This window comes from Pimephales promelas, chromosome 6, assembly GCF_988280905.1.
Source record: "Pimephales promelas chromosome 6, fPimPro1.hap1.1, whole genome shotgun sequence".
In the NCBI taxonomy this organism is placed as follows: Eukaryota; Metazoa; Chordata; class Actinopteri; order Cypriniformes; family Leuciscidae; genus Pimephales; species Pimephales promelas.
In genome coordinates, this window is record NC_142774.1 from 4953131 (window position 1) to 4971137 (window position 18007).

At 42.4% G+C, this 18007-nt stretch overlaps 1 protein-coding gene across 1 annotated transcript in view; it reads right to left on the reverse strand.

Moving 5' to 3' along the window:
* LOC120488816 (uncharacterized) overlaps window positions 1-18007 on the reverse strand; it is a 90799-nt gene that overhangs the window by 37823 nt on the left and 34969 nt on the right. The window contains exons 12-27 of the mRNA XM_089132653.1: window positions 17641-17718; window positions 17260-17349; window positions 16234-16533; window positions 15892-15965; window positions 14317-14674; window positions 12993-13716; window positions 12244-12515; window positions 10565-10699; window positions 6798-7226; window positions 6414-6464; window positions 5865-5951; window positions 4053-5465; window positions 2505-3356; window positions 1725-1811; window positions 933-1073; window positions 432-656 (exon numbers count right to left, since the gene is read on the reverse strand). Of these exons, the coding sequence (XP_088988779.1) occupies window positions 432-656; window positions 933-1073; window positions 1725-1811; window positions 2505-3356; window positions 4053-5465; window positions 5865-5951; window positions 6414-6464; window positions 6798-7226; window positions 10565-10699; window positions 12244-12515; window positions 12993-13716; window positions 14317-14674; window positions 15892-15965; window positions 16234-16533; window positions 17260-17349; window positions 17641-17718 (5316 nt within the window). The remainder of the gene's footprint in view (window positions 1-431; window positions 657-932; window positions 1074-1724; window positions 1812-2504; window positions 3357-4052; window positions 5466-5864; window positions 5952-6413; window positions 6465-6797; window positions 7227-10564; window positions 10700-12243; window positions 12516-12992; window positions 13717-14316; window positions 14675-15891; window positions 15966-16233; window positions 16534-17259; window positions 17350-17640; window positions 17719-18007) is intronic.

An 18007-nucleotide genomic window follows, 5' to 3' on the forward strand; every position in this document is an offset into this window, starting at 1 on the left:
GTAGTTTTCTCTGTTGTACTAACAGTTGTGCTCTCAGTTGTAGTGGCTGGTGTTGTTGTCTCTGTTGTACTAACAGTTGTGCTCTCAGTTGTAGTGGCTGGTGTTGTTGTCTCAGTTGTACTAACAGTTGTGCTCTCAGTTGTAGTGGCTGGTGTAGTTGTCTCAGTTGTAGTAACAGTTGTGCTCTCAGTTGTAGTGGCTGGTGTTGTTGTTTCAGTTGTACTAACAGTTGTGCTCTCAGTTGTAGTGGCTGGTGTAGTTGTTTCAGCTGTACTAACAGTTGTGCTCTCAGTTGTAGTGGCTGGTGTAGTTGTTTCAGTTGTACTAACAGTTGTGCTCTCAGTTGTAGTGGCTGGTGTTGTTGTCTCTGTTGTACTAACAGTTGTGCTCTCAGTTGTAGTGGCTGGTGTAGTTGTTTCAGCTGTACTACTAGCAGTTGTGCTCTCAGTTGTAGTGGCTGGTGTTGTCTCTGTTGTACTAACAGTTGTGCTCTCAGTTGTAGTGGCTGGTGTAGTTGTTTCAGCTGTACTAGCAGTTGTGCACTCAGTTGTAGTGGCTGGTGTAGTTGTTTCAGCTGTACTAGCAGTTGTGCTCTCAGTTGTAGTGGCTGGTGTTGTTGTCTCTGTTGTACTAACAGTTGTGCTCTCAGTTGTAGTGGCTGGTGTAGTTGTCTCTGTTGTTGTAACAGTTGTGCTCTCAGTTGTAGTGGCTGGTGTTGTTGTCTCTGTTGTACTAACAGTTGTGCTCTCAATTGTAGTGGCTGGTGTAGTTGTTTCAGTTGTACTAGCAGTTGTGCTCTCAGTTGTAGTGGCTGGTGTAGTTGTTTCAGCTGTACTAGCAGTTGTGCTCTCAGTTGTAGTGGCTGGTGTTGTTGTCTCTGTTGTACTAACAGTTGTGCTCTCAGTTGTAGTGGCTGGTGTTGTTGTCTCTGTTGTACTAACAGTTGTGCTCTCAGTTGTAGTGGCTGGTGTAGTTGTTTCAGTTGTACTAACAGTTGTGCTCTCAGTTGTAGTGGCTGGTGTAGTTGTTTCAGCTGTACTAACAGTTGTGCTCTCAGTTGTAGTGGCTGGTGTTGTTGTCTCTGTTGTACTAACAGTTGTGCTCTCAGTTGTAGTGGCTGGTGTAGTTGTTTCAGTTGTACTAACAGTTGTGCTCTCAGTTGTAGTGGCTGGTGTGGTTGTCTCTGTTGTACTAACAGTTGTGCTCTCAGTTGTAGTGGCTGGTGTAGTTGTTTCAGTTGTACTAACAGTTGTGCTCTCAGTTGTTGTGGCTGGTGTAGTTGTTTCAGCTGTACTAGCAGTTGTGCTCTCAGTTGTAGTGGCTGGTGTAGTTGTTTCAGTTGTACTAACAGTTGTGCTCTCAGTTGTTGTGGCTGGTGTAGTTGTTTCAGCTGTACTAGCAGTTGTGCTCTCAGTTGTAGTGGCTGGTGTAGTTGTTTCAGTTGTACTAACAGTTGTGCTCTCAGTTGTTGTGGCTGGTGTAGTTGTTTCAGATGTACTAGCAGTTGTGCTCTCAGTTGTAGTGGCTGGTGTAGTTGTTTCAGTTGTACTAACAGTTGTGCTCTCAGTTGTTGTGGCTGGTGTAGTTGTTTCAGCTGTACTAGCAGTTGTGCTCTCAGTTGTAGTGGCTGGTGTTGTTGTGTCTGTTGTACTAACAGTTGTGCTCTCAGTTGTAGTGGCTGGTGTAGTTGTTTCAGTTGTACTAACAGTTGTGCTCTCAGTTGTTGTGGCTGGTGTAGTTGTTTCAGCTGTACTAGCAGTTGTGCTCTCAGTTGTAGTGGCTGGTGTTGTTGTCTCTGTTGTACTAACAGTTGTGCTCCCAATTGTAGTGGCTGGTGTAGTTGTCTCAGTTGTTGTAACAGTTGTGCTCTCAGTTGTAGTGGCTGGTGTTGTTGTCTCTGTTGTACTAACAGTTGTGCTCTCAGTTGTAGTGGCTGGTGTTGTTGTCTCTGTTGTACTAACAGTTGTGCTCTCAGTTGTAGTGGCTGGTGTAGTTGTTTCAGTTGTACTAACAGTTGTGCTCTCAGTTGTAGTGGCTGGTGTTGTTGTCTCTGTTGTACTAACAGTTGTGCTCTCAGTTGTAGTGGCTGGTGTGGTTGTTTCAGCTGTACTAACAGTTGTGCTCTCAGTTGTAGTGGCTGGTGTTGTTGTCTCTGTTGTACTAACAGTTGTGCTCTCAGTTGTAGTGGCTGGTGTTGTTGTTTCAGTTGTACTTACAGTTGTGCTCTCAGTTGTTGTGGCTGGTGTAGTTGTTTCAGCTGTACTAGCAGTTGTGCTCTCAGTTGAAGTGGCTGGTGTAGTTGTCTCAGTTGTAGTAACAGTTGTGCTCTCAATTGTAGTGGCTGGTGTAGTTGTTTCAGTTGTACTAACAGTTGTGCTCTCAGTTGTAGTGGCTGGTGTTGTTGTCTCTGTTGTACTAACAGTTGTGCTCTCAGTTGTAGTGGCTGGTGTAGTTGTTTCAGTTGTACTAACAGTTGTGCTCTCAGTTGTTGTGGCTGGTGTAGTTGTTTCAGCTGTACTAGCAGTTGTGCTCTCAGTTGTAGTGGCTGGTGTAGTTGTTTCAGCTGTACTAGCAGTTGTGCTCTCAGTTGTAGTGGTTGGTGTAGTTGTTTCAGTTGTACTAACAGTTGTGCTCTCAATTGTAGTGGCTGGTGTAGTTGTCTCAGTTGTAGTAACAGTTGTGCTCTCAGTTGTAGTGGCTGGTGTTGTTGTCTCTGTTGTACTAACAGTTGTGCTCTCAGTTGTAGTGGCTGGTGTAGTTGTTTCAGCTGTACTAACAGTTGTGCTCTCAGTTGTAGTGGCTGGTGTAGTTATTTCAGTTGTACTAACAGTTGTGCTCTCAGTTGTAGTGGCTGGTGTTGTTGTCTCTGTTGTACTAACAGTTGTGCTCTCAGTTGTAGTGGCTGGTGTAGTTGTTTCAGTTGTACTAACAGTTGTGCTCTCAGTTGTAGTGGCTGGTGTAGTTGTTTCAGTTGTACTAACAGTTGTGCTCTCAGTTGTAGTGGCTGGTGTTGTTGTCTCTGTTGTACTAACAGTTGTGCTCTCAGTTGTAGTGGCTGGTGTAGTTGTTTCAGCTGTACTAACAGTTGTGCTCTCAGTTGTAGTGGCTGGTGTTGTTGTCTCTGTTGTACTAACAGTTGTGCTCTCAGTTGTAGTGGCTGGTGTTGTTGTTTCAGTTGTACTAACAGTTGTGCTCTCAGTTGTTGTGGCTGGTGTAGTTGTTTCAGCTGTACTAGCAGTTGTGCTCTCAGTTGTAGTGGCTGGTGTAGTTGTCTCAGTTGTAGTAACAGTTGTGCTCTCAGTTGTAGTGGCTGGTGTAGTTGTTTCAGTTGTACTAACAGTTGTGCTCTCAGTTGTAGTGGCTGGTGTAGTTGTTTCAGCTGTACTAACAGTTGTGCTCTCAGTTGTAGTGGCTGGTGTTGTTGTCTCTGTTGTACTAACAGTTGTGCTCTCAGTTGTAGTGGCTGGTGTTGTTGTTTCAATTGTACTAACAGTTGTGCTCTCAGTTGTTGTGGCTGGTGTAGTTGTTTCAGCTGTACTAGCAGTTGTGCTCTCAGTTGTAGTGGCTGGTTTAGTTGTTTCAGCTGTACTAGCAGTTGTGCTCTCAGTTGTAGTGGCTGGTGTAGTTGTTTCAGTTGTACTAACAGTTGTGCTCTCAATTGTAGTGGCTGGTGTTGTTGTCTCTGTTGTACTAACAGTTGTGCTCTCAGTTGTAGTGGCTGGTGTAGTTGTTTCAGTTGTACTAACAGTTGTGCTGTCAGTTGTTGTGGCTGGTGTAGTTGTCTCAGTTGTAGTAACAGTTGTGCTCTCAGTTGTAGTGGCTGGTGTTGTTGTCTCTGTTGTACTAACAGTTGTGCTCTCAGTTGTTGTGGCTGGTGTAGTTGTCTCAGTTGTAGTAACAGTTGTGCTCTCAGTTGTTGTGGCTGGTGTAGTTGTTTCAGTTGTACTAACAGTTGTGCTCTCAGTTGTAGTGGCTGGTGTAGTTGTTTCAGTTGTACTAACAGTTGTGCTCTCAATTGTAGTGGCTGGTGTAGTTGTCTCAGCTGTACCTACAGTTGTGCTCTCAGTTGTAGTGGCTGGTGTAGTTGTCTCAGCTGTACCTACAGTTGTGCTCTCAGTTGTTGTGGCTGGTGTAGTTGTTTCAGCTGTACTAACAGTTGTGCTCTCAATTGTAGTGGCTGGTGTAGTTGTCTCAGCTGTACCTACAGTTGTGCTCTCAGTTGTTGTGGCTGGTGTAGTTGTTTCAGCTGTACTAGCAGTTGTGCTCTCAGTTGTTGTGGCTGGTGTAGTTGTCTCAGTTGTAGTAACAGTTGTGCTCTCAATTGTGGTGGCTAGTGTAGTTGTTTCAGTAGTTGTGGCTGGTGTCGTTGTCTCAGTTGTACTAACAGTTGTGCTCTCAGATGTTGTGGCTGGTGTAGTTGTTTCAGTAGTTGTGGCTGGTGTCGTTGTCTCAGTTGTACTAACAGTTGTGCTCTCAGATGTTGTGGCTGGTGTTTTTGTTTCAGTTGTACTAACAGTTGTGCTCTCAGTTGTAGTGGCTGGTGTAGTTGTCTCAGTTGTACTAACAGTTGTGCTCTCAGTTGTAGTGGCTGGTGTTGTTGTCTCAGTTGTACTAACAGTTGTGGTCTCAGTTGTAGTGGCTGGTGTAGTTGTCTCAGTTGTACTAACAGTTGTGCTCTCAGTTGTAGTGGCTGGTGTTGTTGTCTCAGTTGTACTAACAGTTGTGGTCTCAGTTGTAGTGGCTGGTTTTGTTTCAGTTGTACTAACAGTTGTGCTCTCAGTTGTAGTGGCTGGTGTTGTTGTCTCAGTTGTACTAACAGTTGTGCTCTCAGTTGTAGTGGCTGGTGTAGTTGTCTCAGTTGTACTAACAGTTGTGGTCTCAGTTGTAGTGGCTGGTGTTGTTGTCTCAGTTGTACTAACAGTTGTGCTCTCAGTTGTAGTGGCTGGTGTTGTTGTCTCAGTTGTACTAACAGTTGTGGTCTCAGTTGTAGTGGCTGGTGTTGTTTCAGTTGTACTAACAGTTGTGCTCTCAGTTGTAGTGGCTGGTGTAGTTGTTTCAGTAGTTGTGGCTGGTGTCGTTGTCTCAGTTGTACTAACAGTTGTGCTCTCAGATGTTGTGGCTGGTGTAGTTGTTTCAGTAGTTGTGGCTGGTGTCGTTGTCTCAGTTGTACTAACAGTTGTGCTCTCAGATGTTGTGGCTGGTGTAGTTGTTTCAGTAGTTGTGGCTGGTGTCGTTGTCTCAGTTGTACTAACAGTTGTGCTCTCAGATGTTGTGGCTGGTGTTTTTGTTTCAGTTGTACTAACAGTTGTGCTCTCAGTTGTAGTGGCTGGTGTAGTTGTCTCAGTTGTACTAACAGTTGTGCTCTCAGTTGTAGTGGCTGGTGTTGTTGTCTCTGTTGTACTAACAGTTGTGCTCTCAGTTGTTGTGGCTGGTGTAGTTGTCTCAGTTGTAGTAACAGTTGTGCTCTCAGTTGTTGTGGCTGGTGTAGTTGTTTCAGTTGTACTAACAGTTGTGCTCTCAGTTGTAGTGGCTGGTGTAGTTGTTTCAGTTGTACTAACAGTTGTGCTCTCAATTGTAGTGGCTGGTGTAGTTGTCTCAGCTGTACCTACAGTTGTGCTCTCAGTTGTAGTGGCTGGTGTAGTTGTCTCAGCTGTACCTACAGTTGTGCTCTCAGTTGTTGTGGCTGGTGTAGTTGTTTCAGCTGTACTAACAGTTGTGCTCTCAATTGTAGTGGCTGGTGTAGTTGTCTCAGCTGTACCTACAGTTGTGCTCTCAGTTGTTGTGGCTGGTGTAGTTGTTTCAGCTGTACTAGCAGTTGTGCTCTCAGTTGTTGTGGCTGGTGTAGTTGTCTCAGTTGTAGTAACAGTTGTGCTCTCAATTGTGGTGGCTAGTGTAGTTGTTTCAGTAGTTGTGGCTGGTGTCGTTGTCTCAGTTGTACTAACAGTTGTGCTCTCAGATGTTGTGGCTGGTGTAGTTGTTTCAGTAGTTGTGGCTGGTGTCGTTGTCTCAGTTGTACTAACAGTTGTGCTCTCAGATGTTGTGGCTGGTGTTTTTGTTTCAGTTGTACTAACAGTTGTGCTCTCAGTTGTAGTGGCTGGTGTAGTTGTCTCAGTTGTACTAACAGTTGTGGTCTCAGTTGTAGTGGCTGGTTTTGTTTCAGTTGTACTAACAGTTGTGCTCTCAGTTGTAGTGGCTGGTGTAGTTGTCTCAGTTGTACTAACAGTTGTGCTCTCAGTTGTAGTGGCTGGTGTTGTTGTCTCAGTTGTACTAACAGTTGTGGTCTCAGTTGTAGTGGCTGGTTTTGTTTCAGTTGTACTAACAGTTGTGCTCTCAGTTGTAGTGGCTGGTGTTGTTGTCTCAGTTGTACTAACAGTTGTGCTCTCAGTTGTAGTGGCTGGTGTTGTTGTCTCAGTTGTACTAACAGTTGTGCTCTCAGTTGTAGTGGCTGGTGTAGTTGTCTCAGTTGTACTAACAGTTGTGCTCTCAGTTGTAGTGGCTGGTGTTGTTGTCTCAGTTGTACTAACAGTTGTGGTCTCAGTTGTAGTGGCTGGTTTTGTTTCAGCTGTACTAACAGTTGTGCTCTCAGTTGTAGTGGCTGGTGTAGTTGTCTCAGTTGTACTAACAGTTGTGGTCTCAGTTGTAGTGGCTGGTGTTGTTGTCTCAGTTGTACTAACAGTTGTGCTCTCAGTTGTAGTGGCTGGTGTTGTTGTCTCAGTTGTACTAACAGTTGTGGTCTCAGTTGTAGTGGCTGGTGTTGTTTCAGTTGTACTAACAGTTGTGCTCTCAGTTGTAGTGGCTGGTGTAGTTGTTTCAGTAGTTGTGGCTGGTGTCGTTGTCTCAGTTGTACTAACAGTTGTGCTCTCAGATGTTGTGGCTGGTGTAGTTGTTTCAGTAGTTGTGGCTGGTGTCGTTGTCTCAGTTGTACTAACAGTTGTGCTCTCAGATGTTGTGGCTGGTGTAGTTGTTTCAGTAGTTGTGGCTGGTGTCGTTGTCTCAGTTGTACTAACAGTTGTGCTCTCAGATGTTGTGGCTGGTGTTTTTGTTTCAGTTGTACTAACAGTTGTGCTCTCAGTTGTAGTGGCTGGTGTAGTTGTCTCAGTTGTACTAACAGTTGTGCTCTCAGTTGTAGTGGCTGGTGTTGTTGTCTCAGTTGTACTAACAGTTGTGGTCTCAGTTGTAGTGGCTGGTGTTGTTTCAGTTGTACTAACAGTTGTGCTCTCAGTTGTAGTGGCTGGTGTTGTTGTCTCAGTTGTACTAACAGTTGTGCTCTCAGTTGTGGTGGCTAGTGTAGTTGTTTCGGTTGTTGTGACTGGTGTCGTAGTCTCAGTTGTACTAACAGTTGTGCTCTCAGTTGTTGTGGTGGGTGTAGTTGTGTCAGCTGGAAGGAGTGCAATAAAACTGTTTAACGCACAGGTAGTTCCAAGTCAGTTTAATCACTGTTTTATAATAATGTACTGTTTACATTGTTCTCTCTCTCTCTCTCCCTCTTTAATAAATATAAACTGACTCACTACTTTATCTCCGTTTTTATTTCATAGCATGCTGAATGCTAGTTCTAAGGAGCTGTAAGTGACGAAAATAACCATAGTTTGAAAATATTTTTCTCAATACCATCTTTAAGTTTTCATTGCTGTCAAATGATGATTGTATTAGTGGGATACTTCACATGAATTGAACTATTTGCGTCAGGTGTTTTTTTGCCTCCACGTCGTGTAAATAGCCATGGATTTATATATAACATATAAATATATACACATATAATATAAATTATATATAACACACACCACATTTATATTTATATTAGCGGTGTAACGGTAATTAATTTTTTTACGAATTTTTATATGTTTAAATAAATTATATTATAATAAAAACCTTTCTATTTTATTACAAGATAAAAGATGCTGTAAAGTATATGGGGAGCCCCTACTATAATATTAATTGTTACAATGAACAACAGAGCCCAAATTATTAAATTGAGTTGCTATCTATTTTTAGATTATCTACACTCAAATAAAAAACAAACATGTTTTGTAAGTTGCACATAAGGCAGGTTTTGGATTAACTTAAAATCTATAAAGTTATAAAATGTTGTACTCCAATTCATTTTTGAAATAATTGGTTGATGTGCGTTTTAACATTGCTAAGAAAATTCCCGCTCCTCCATGAGAGATACGAGACCGGTGCGTTTCACAGGTGTCGCTCATCGGTAATCACGCCAACGGCCTCGCGCCGTTCTCCCGCGGCCCTCACTTGTCCCGCTCTCTGCAGTAAACCAAATCCCGGACATTTTGGGCGATCTCGAAACACATTTCCGGGCAGACTCATCACGGAGACTCACTAGTTGCCAAGACTTGTTGTTTAACTACTGCGCTGAATGCACTCTGTTACCGGTAGGCGTGGCCTCCTCGGGCAGCGAAGGAAGTGCATTCTGGGAGTTGTTGTCTTTCATCCACATAAGCCAAAAATACATTTTCTGTCTTTTCTCAGTCTAGAAAGCTCCAAATTCAAACATTATTTCACATTTCTTCTACATAAATGATCCATTTTAAATACACATTCATCTTTCCAGAGGTGAAGTATCTTTTTAATGTTAATCAAACAAAAAGGGACAAAACTAAGAGTAGCCTACTTAAAACCTAAGAGTAGCCTACTTACACAAAGCACTGTTTGTATCTGTATCTTGTGTTTATTTGTACTATTAGTTTGTGTTTATAGTTCTTATTTTAGACTTTTTACTTGAGAACTTTTTACTTATATTAGGCAGTTGCTTATTGTTGTGGTTTAAGTTTTTGGTCGTATTTCCCACCATAAGTAATCATGTTATTAAAGCTAGATACGAGATAGCACACCACTAGCCTTTTTTTTAGTAAGATACATAATTAAGCAAGATTTTTGCATTTTGTTTGTTCTATTATTATAGATGACTATTGTGCATCTAACATAATACATAATATGGTAAATGTGGTATCCCAATTATTTAAAAAAAAACATTGAACATTTTTCAAGAAGCTGCTCACTGCAGAGTGGATGGGTGGAGCTTACATCTAGCCAGCAAATTTCTAGAAATTACCACCACAAAATCTGTCATTTTGATTGCAAAAAAATCACACAAAAAAAATCACAAAAGCCTGGAGGGAATGTGCATAAACAAAATGCTTCTCTCGTCATTTCTCTAGTGAACTAACCTGCAGTCAACACTAAATGCCTGAGGTAAATATAATGCTACATGACATATTATTCTCAAGCTGTTTTATTGATATCTTTCCACAGTTGAAACACTGGTTGAGAGATGTAAAACATATCGATCATTGTCTCTTCTTCTTCTTCTGCGCTTTTTACTGGTAGCAAACAGCATTGCATTGCCACGCACCCCCTTCTGGATTGGAATGTGGATCGCATGTGACAATGTTTTCATCTTTCGACTGCATGCACCAAACCGTGACGCCTGTACGTGTACCGTTACAACCCTAATGTGTGTGTGTGTGCCTACGTAATTGTTTATTCGTTTATATATACACAGTAAGCAGGAGACTTTTGCCTTTTATGAGTTGCCAGACCTACCTGCACCGACTATGACAGATCCAGCAGTAATGTTCAGGTCACTCATAATTGTTTCATTCATCATTGCGGTTTGAATCTCACTAGTTGATGGTACAGTTGTTGAGTTGTCTGTAGTGCTGAAAGCTAGTTCTGCATCAGTGATGGTTGACCCAGGTCTGAAATACATTTTAAGAAATAATGAAATACACAATTAATTTTTAATTTGACCACTACATTAATGGTTTGTTGCAGTTTTTTGCGCTCTCTCTCTCTCTCTCTTTGTCTTTTTCTCTCTCTCTCTCTCTCTCTCTCTCTCTGTGTGTGTATGTGTGTGTGAGAGATATTTTAATTTTTAATAACAAACTTTATTCAATCATGATATCAAAAGAATAAATATTACACCAATTTCAAATCCACACAAGTTAAAATAATAACTCCTCCCCCACAACCGTACAAAAAAATAGGATTGTAACACCCCTGTATTTTAAAAGTTTCTATATCATTCATTGCTTTTATAATGCAGACTACAGGTGTGTAGTCTTTCACAAATCAACCCTCAACAAACTATTTGTCTGGTCTTAAAAATGTATAATACAGAAATTTGTCATACAACACTTTTATCATATTAACAAAACCAGAACCAAAACCAAAAGCTTCTAGGATGTCCCATAGGTACTGATGCTCAACTCTTATCAAATGCTTTTTTTGGTCAATAGAGATAAACCCTAAATTTACCCATAAAAGACTTGAAACGCTTAAAATACCCCGTATGAGACAGACATTATCTGTGTTTTACCTACCTGACACACAATACGTCTGATCAAAATGAATGACCTGCCCCATCACTTTTCTCATTCTATTAGACAGAGTCTTAGATAGGACTTTAAGATCAGAACAAAGTTAATTCACAGGTCTCCAGTTCTTGATCTCCTGCTAATCATCCTTTTTAGGTAGCAATGTGATCACCGCTCTCCTACAGCTCAAGGACAAAGAACCATCAGCCAAGCTTTCATTCAGGACTCACCAAGCATAGCCCAAAACTCTTCATAAAACTCAGCTTGGAGTCCATCCATGCCAGGAGTTTTCCACTCTCTATGCCCTTGAGAGCATTCAGAAGCTCATTTTCCAAAAGAGGCCTCTCCAGCTCTGCTATTGAGTCCTCCAAGATATTTGACAGACCTTCATAGAAACCTAGCAGACAACTCTTCAATCTTTCTATATTAACTACTATACAATTTGTCATAGAACGTTACTGCTCGTTTTCTAATATCAGATGTCTTCGTCAATTCCTGCCCATTTTCAGAGCGTGAGGAGTGAATATAGTGAATCTGACTGTTCTTTTTTCAAGACTAAAGAAAAAACTTAAATGGGCATCCAATTGCGTTAAATTCTAAAAGCGAAATCGGACCAGAGCACCCTTTGCTTTAATGCTGAGCAAATCTGAATTTCTCTTTCTCTTGGGTACTTTGAAAAGTGTTTCATCACTAGGAATGTCTGTTGCCATCTCTTCCTCCTCTACAATAGACTCGGCCACATTTGCAACATCAGTTGACACTGTATCCATTTTTTTCTCAACATTTTCTGTATTCCTCCTGCAATTACTATAGATGCTAGATCAGTTTCTTTCTCCCCATTTTCTGTATTTCGCCCTGTTGCATTACTGCCATCATCTTCACTAACAGAATCCTCAGTCACTACTGTTATCACACGCTGTCCAACTCATCTACTCTCTCAGGACACGCACGCTAACGTGTCCTGTTTGCCCACACTCAAAACACGTCATAGTATCAGACGATGCAAACACAATGTTATCAAAGCCATCAATTCTCTGAATTTAAACGATACATTCAGTTCATCCAAATCACTCTTTAGGATCATCTGTAGTTGCCATCTTAAACACACAACATGATTAAGCAAAGGCGATTTACACCCTAGTGGAATCCTTTTCATTTTTGAGACAACTTTTCCATGCCTAGACAATTCCTTAATCAAGAACTCATCTTTAATGAAAGGTGGTACATTCGATAATGCTATCTTTCTTTCCGGCTAAAAGTGTCCTGAAATACTACTCCGCTCTGAACTACATTGTTTACCTTCTCAATGGTGTCAAGGAAGATAACCACAGCACTGTTCATTCGAGAAGCAGATATTATGCTATCAAAACCAACGGCACTACTCACAGCCAAACTACAATCCTCCACACAGCAGTTCATCACAGGCGCGAGTTTAATCCCATGCCTGCGTGAAAGTTGCTCAAACTTTGTTTGGCTTGGACCTGCCATTGCTGAACATTGTTCCTCAAACCACCCACTCTTTAAAACTTTAAAAACTATTGTTAAACTAAAGAAAACCTAAAACATGGACAGTAAAAAAGAAAGAAAGAAATAATACACTCAATCGCACCACGGCACACTCACTCACACATGCCGACTCCACCCACTCACTCACAGCATCCCCTCAGAGAGAGAGAGAGCACTATTAAATATGTTTAATTTACCTGAATCCTAGGACGTTAACTGCTGAAAAGGAAGAAAACTTGTTTTTGAAGACATGTTCAATCTGTAACAAATGATAGACAGTTACAACAAACACTTATAATTTGGTGTAAAAAACAATGTGATTCTCAATGATTGTAATGGTTGCTTTTATATTAACCATGAAATATGTCATTATATGGAATCAGTTACATGGGTTTTAACTCACTGTGTCTTTTACACGCCTTGCCCTGTCAATATAAACTTGAGATGCTGGACTGTTGAGTTCAGAAACAAATGAATCAGAAGACCTGAACTCCAATTTAATTAGCTCCACATTGGCAGGTGTTGTATTTTCATCAGTTGTTGAAGACATTTGAATTGTAGAAGCAGTTGAGAGTCCTTTAAATGTTGTAGATGTTTCTGCTACACTAGTAGGGGATGTTACAGCAGGAGACGATGTGGCTGATGACAGTTCTGTTGTTGTTGGTTCTGGTGCAGCTGTACTAACAGTTGTGCTCTCAGTTGTTGTGACTGGTGTAGTCGTTTCAGTTGTACTAACAGTTGTGCTCTCAGTTGTTGTGACTGGTGTAGTCGTTTCAGTTGTACTAACAGTTGTGCTCTCAGTTGTTGTGGCTGGTGTAGTTGTTTCAGTTGTACTAACAGTTGTGCTCTCAGTTGTTGTGATTGGTGTAGTCGTTTCTGTTGTACTAACAGTTGTCCTCTCAGTTGTTGTGGCTGGTGTAGTCGTTTCAGTTGTACTAACAGTTGTGCTCTCAGTTGTTGTGACTGGTGTAGTTGTTTCAGTTGTAGTAACAGTTGTGCTGTCAGTTGTTGTGGCTGGTGTAGTCGTTTCAGTTGTACTAGCAGTTGTGCTCTCAGTTGTTGTGGCTGGTGTAGTTGCTTCAGTTGTACTAACAGTTGTGCTCTCATTTGTTGTGGCTGGTGTAGTCGTTTCAGTTGTAGTAACAGTTGTGCTGTCAGTTGTTGTGGCTGGTGTAGTCGTTTCAGTTGTAGTAACAGTTGTGCTCTCAGTTGTTGTGACTGGTGTAGTTGTTTCAGTTGTACTAACAGTTGTGCTCTCAGTTGTAGTGGCTGGTGTAGTTGTTTCAGTTGCACTAACAGTTGTGCTCTCAGTTGTTTTGGCTGGTGTAGTCGTGTCAGCTGTACTAACAGTTGTGCTCTCAGTTGTTGTGACTGGTGTAGTTGTTTCAGTTGTACTAACAGTTGTGCTCTCAGTTGTTGTGGCTTGTGTAGTTGTTTCAGTTGTACTAACAGTTGTGCTCTCAGTTGTTGTGGCTGGTGTAGTTGTCTCTGTTGTACTAACAGTTGTGCTCTCAGTTGTTGTGGCTGGTGTAGTTGTCTCTGTTGTACTACCAGTTGTGCTCTCAGTTGTTGTGGCTGGTGTAGTTGTCTCTGTTGTACTAACAGTTGTGCTCTCAGTTGTTGTGGCTGGTGTAGTTGTTTCAGTTGTACTAACAGTTGTGCTCTCAGTTGTTGTGGCTGGTGTAGTTGTCTCTGTTGTACTACCAGTTGTACTCTCAGTTGTTGTGGCTGGTGTAGTTGTCTCTGTTGTACTACCAGTTGTGCTCTCAGTTGTTGTGGCTGGTGTAGTTGTCTCTGTTGTACTACCAGTTGTACTCTCAGTTGTTGTGGCTGGTGTAGTTGTCTCAGTTGCACTAACAGTTGTGCTCTCAGTTGTTGTGGCTGGTGTAGTTGTCTCTGTTGTACTACCAGTTGTGCTCTCAGTTGTTGTGGCTGGTGTAGTTGTTTCAGTTGTACTAACAGTTGTGGTCTCAGTTGTTGTGACTGGTGTAGTTGTTTTAGTTGTACTAACAGTTGTGCTCTCAGTTGTTGTGACTGGTGTAGTTGTTTCAGTTGTACTAACAGTTGTGCTCTCAGTTGTTGTGACTGGTGTAGTCGTGTCAGCTGTACTAACAGTTGTGCTCTCAGTTGTTGTGACTGGTGTAGTCGTTTCAGTTGTACTAGCAGTTGTGCTCTCTGTTGTTGTGGCTGGTGTAGTTGTTTCAGTTGCACTAACAGTTGTGCTCTCAGTTGTTGTGGCTGGTGTAGTTGTCTCTGTTGTACTAACAGTTGTGCTCTCAGTTGTTGTGGCTGGTGTAGTTGTTTCAGTTGTACTAACAGTTGTGCTCTCAGTTGTTGTGGCTGGTGTAGTTGTTTCAGTTGTACTAACAGTTGTGCTCTCAGTTGTTGTGGCTGGTGTAGTTGTCTCTGTTGTACTAACAGTTGTGCTCTCAGTTGTTGTGGCTGGTGTAGTTGTCTCTGTTGTACTAGCAGTTGTGCTCTCAGTTGTTGTGGCTGGTGTAGTTGTCTCTGTTGTACTAACAGTTGTGCTCTCAGTTGTTGTGGCTGGTGTAGTTGTCTCTGTTGTACTACCAGTTGTGCTCTCAGTTGTTGTGGCTGGTGTAGTTGTTTCAGCTGTACTAACAGTTGTGCTCTCAGTTGTTGTGGCTGGTGTAGTTGTTTCAGTTGTACTAACAGTTGTGCTCTCAGTTGTTGTGGCTGGTGTAGTTGCTTCAGTTGTACTAACAGTTGTGCTCTCAGTTGTTGTGGCTGGTGTAGTTTTCTCTGTTGTACTAACAGTTGTGCTCTCAGTAGATGTGGCTGGTGTAGTCGTTTCAGTTGTAGTAACAGTTGTGCTGTCAGTTGTTGTGGCTGGTGTAGTTGTTTCAGTTGTAGTAACAGTTGTGCTGTCAGTTGTTGTGGCTGGTGTAGTCGTTTCAGTTGTACTAGCAGTTGTGCTCTCAGTTGTTGTGGCTGGTGTAGTTGCTTCAGTTGTACTAACAGTTGTGCTCTCATTTGTTGTGGCTGGTGTAGTCGTTTCAGTTGTAGTAACAGTTGTGCTGTCAGTTGTTGTGGCTGGTGTAGTCGTTTCAGTTGTAGTAACAGTTGTGCTGTCAGTTGTTGTGGCTGGTGTAGTCGTGTCAGCTGTACTAACAGTTGTGCTCTCAGTTGTTGTGACTGGTGTAGTTGTTTCAGTTGTACTAACAGTTGTGCTCTCAGTTGTAGTGGCTGGTGTAGTTGTTTCAGTTGCACTAACAGTTGTGCTCTCAGTTGTTTTGGCTGGTGTAGTCGTGTCAGCTGTACTAACAGTTGTGCTCTCAGTTGTTGTGACTGGTGTAGTTGTTTCAGTTGTACTAACAGTTGTGCTCTCAGTTGTTGTGGCTTGTGTAGTTGTTTCAGTTGTACTAACAGTTGTGCTCTCAGTTGTTGTGGCTGGTGTAGTTGTCTCTGTTGTACTAACAGTTGTGCTCTCAGTTGTTGTGGCTGGTGTAGTTGTCTCTGTTGTACTACCAGTTGTGCTCTCAGTTGTTGTGGCTGGTGTAGTTGTCTCTGTTGTACTAACAGTTGTGCTCTCAGTTGTTGTGGCTGGTGTAGTTGTTTCAGTTGTACTAACAGTTGTGCTCTCAGTTGTTGTGGCTGGTGTAGTTGTCTCTGTTGTACTACCAGTTGTACTCTCAGTTGTTGTGGCTGGTGTAGTTGTCTCTGTTGTACTACCAGTTGTGCTCTCAGTTGTTGTGGCTGGTGTAGTTGTCTCTGTTGTACTACCAGTTGTACTCTCAGTTGTTGTGGCTGGTGTAGTTGTCTCAGTTGCACTAACAGTTGTGCTCTCAGTTGTTGTGGCTGGTGTAGTTGTCTCTGTTGTACTACCAGTTGTGCTCTCAGTTGTTGTGGCTGGTGTAGTTGTTTCAGTTGTACTAACAGTTGTGGTCTCAGTTGTTGTGACTGGTGTAGTTGTTTTAGTTGTACTAACAGTTGTGCTCTCAGTTGTTGTGACTGGTGTAGTTGTTTCAGTTGTACTAACAGTTGTGCTCTCAGTTGTTGTGACTGGTGTAGTCGTGTCAGCTGTACTAACAGTTGTGCTCTCAGTTGTTGTGACTGGTGTAGTCGTTTCAGTTGTACTAGCAGTTGTGCTCTCTGTTGTTGTGGCTGGTGTAGTTGTTTCAGTTGCACTAACAGTTGTGCTCTCAGTTGTTGTGGCTGGTGTAGTTGTCTCTGTTGTACTAACAGTTGTGCTCTCAGTTGTTGTGGCTGGTGTAGTTGTTTCAGTTGTACTAACAGTTGTGCTCTCAGTTGTTGTGGCTGGTGTAGTTGTTTCAGTTGTACTAACAGTTGTGCTCTCAGTTGTTGTGGCTGGTGTAGTTGTCTCTGTTGTACTAACAGTTGTGCTCTCAGTTGTTGTGGCTGGTGTAGTTGTCTCTGTTGTACTAGCAGTTGTGCTCTCAGTTGTTGTGGCTGGTGTAGTTGTCTCTGTTGTACTAACAGTTGTGCTCTCAGTTGTTGTGGCTGGTGTAGTTGTCTCTGTTGTACTACCAGTTGTGCTCTCAGTTGTTGTGGCTGGTGTAGTTGTTTCAGCTGTACTAACAGTTGTGCTCTCAGTTGTTGTGGCTGGTGTAGTTGTTTCAGTTGTACTAACAGTTGTGCTCTCAGTTGTTGTGGCTGGTGTAGTTGTCTCTGTTGTACTAACAGTTGTGCTCTCAGTTGTTGTGGCTGGTGTAGTTGTCTCTGTTGTACTACCAGTTGTGCTCTCAGTTGTTGTGGCTGGTGTAGTTGTTTCAGTTGTACTAACAGTTGTGCTCTCAGTTGTTGTGGCTGGTGTAGTTGTCTCTGTTGTACTACCAGTTGTGCTCTCAGTTGTTGTGGCTGGTGTAGTTGTCTCTGTTGTACTACCAGTTGTGCTCTCAGTTGTTGTGGCTGGTGTAGTTGTCTCTGTTGTACTACCAGTTGTGCTCTCAGTTGTTGTGGCTGGTGTAGTTGTTTCAGTTGTACTAACAGTTGTGCTCTCAGTTGTTGTGACTGGTGTAGTTGTACTAGCAGTTGTGCTCTCAGTTGTTGTGGCTGTTGTAGTCGTTTCAGTTGTAGTAACAGTTGTGCTCTCAGTTGTTGTGACTGGTGTAGTTGTTTCAGTTGTACTAACAGTTGTGCTCTCAGTTGTTGTGGCTGGTGTAGTCGTTTCAGTTGTACTAACAGTTGTGCTCTCAGTTGTTGTGGCTGGTGTAGTCGTTTCAGTTGTACTAACAGTTGTGCTCTCAGTTGTTGTGACTGGTGTAGTTGTTTCAGTTGTACTAACAGTTGTGCTCTCAGTTGTTGTGGCTGGTGTAGTCGTTTCAGTTGTACTAACAGTTGTGCTCTCAGTTGTTGTGGCTGGTGTAGTCGTTTCAGTTGTACTAGCAGTTGTGCTCTCAGTTGTTGTGGCTGGTGTAGTCGTTTCAGTTGTAGTAACAGTTGTGCTCTCAGTTGTTGTGGCTGGTGTAGTTGTTTCAGTTGTACTAACAGTTGTGCTCTCAGTTGTTGTGACTGGTGTAGTTGTTTCAGTTGTACTAACAGTTGTGCTCTCAGTTGTTGTGGCTGGTGTAGTTGTTTCAGCTGTACTAACAGTTGTGCTCTCAGTTGTTGTGGCTGGTGTAGTTGTTTCAGTTGTACTAACAGTTGTGCTCTCAGTTGTTGTGGCTGGTGTAGTTGTCTCTGTTGTACTACCAGTTGTGCTCTCAGTTGTTGTGGCTGGTGTAGTTGTTTCAGTTGTACTAACAGTTGTGCTCTCAGTTGTTGTGGCTGGTGTAGTTGTCTCTGTTGTACTACCAGTTGTGCTCTCAGTTGTTGTGACTGGTGTAGTTGTACTAGCAGTTGTGCTCTCAGTTGTTGTGGCTGGTGTAGTCGTTTCAGTTGTAGTAACAGTTGTGCTCTCAGTTGTTGTGGCTGGTGTAGTCGTTTCAGTTGTACTAACAGTTGTGCTCTCAGTTGTTGTGGCTGGTGTAGTCGTTTCAGTTGTAGTAACAGTTGTGCTCTCAGTTGTTGTGACTGGTGTAGTTGTTTCAGTTGTACTAACAGTTGTGCTCTCAGTTGTTGTGGCTGGTGTAGTTGTTTCAGTTGTACTAACAGTTGTGCTCTCAGTTGTTGTGGCTGGTGTAGTTGTCTCTGTTGTACTACCAGTTGTGCTCTCAGTTGTTGTGGCTGGTGTAGTTGTTTCAGTT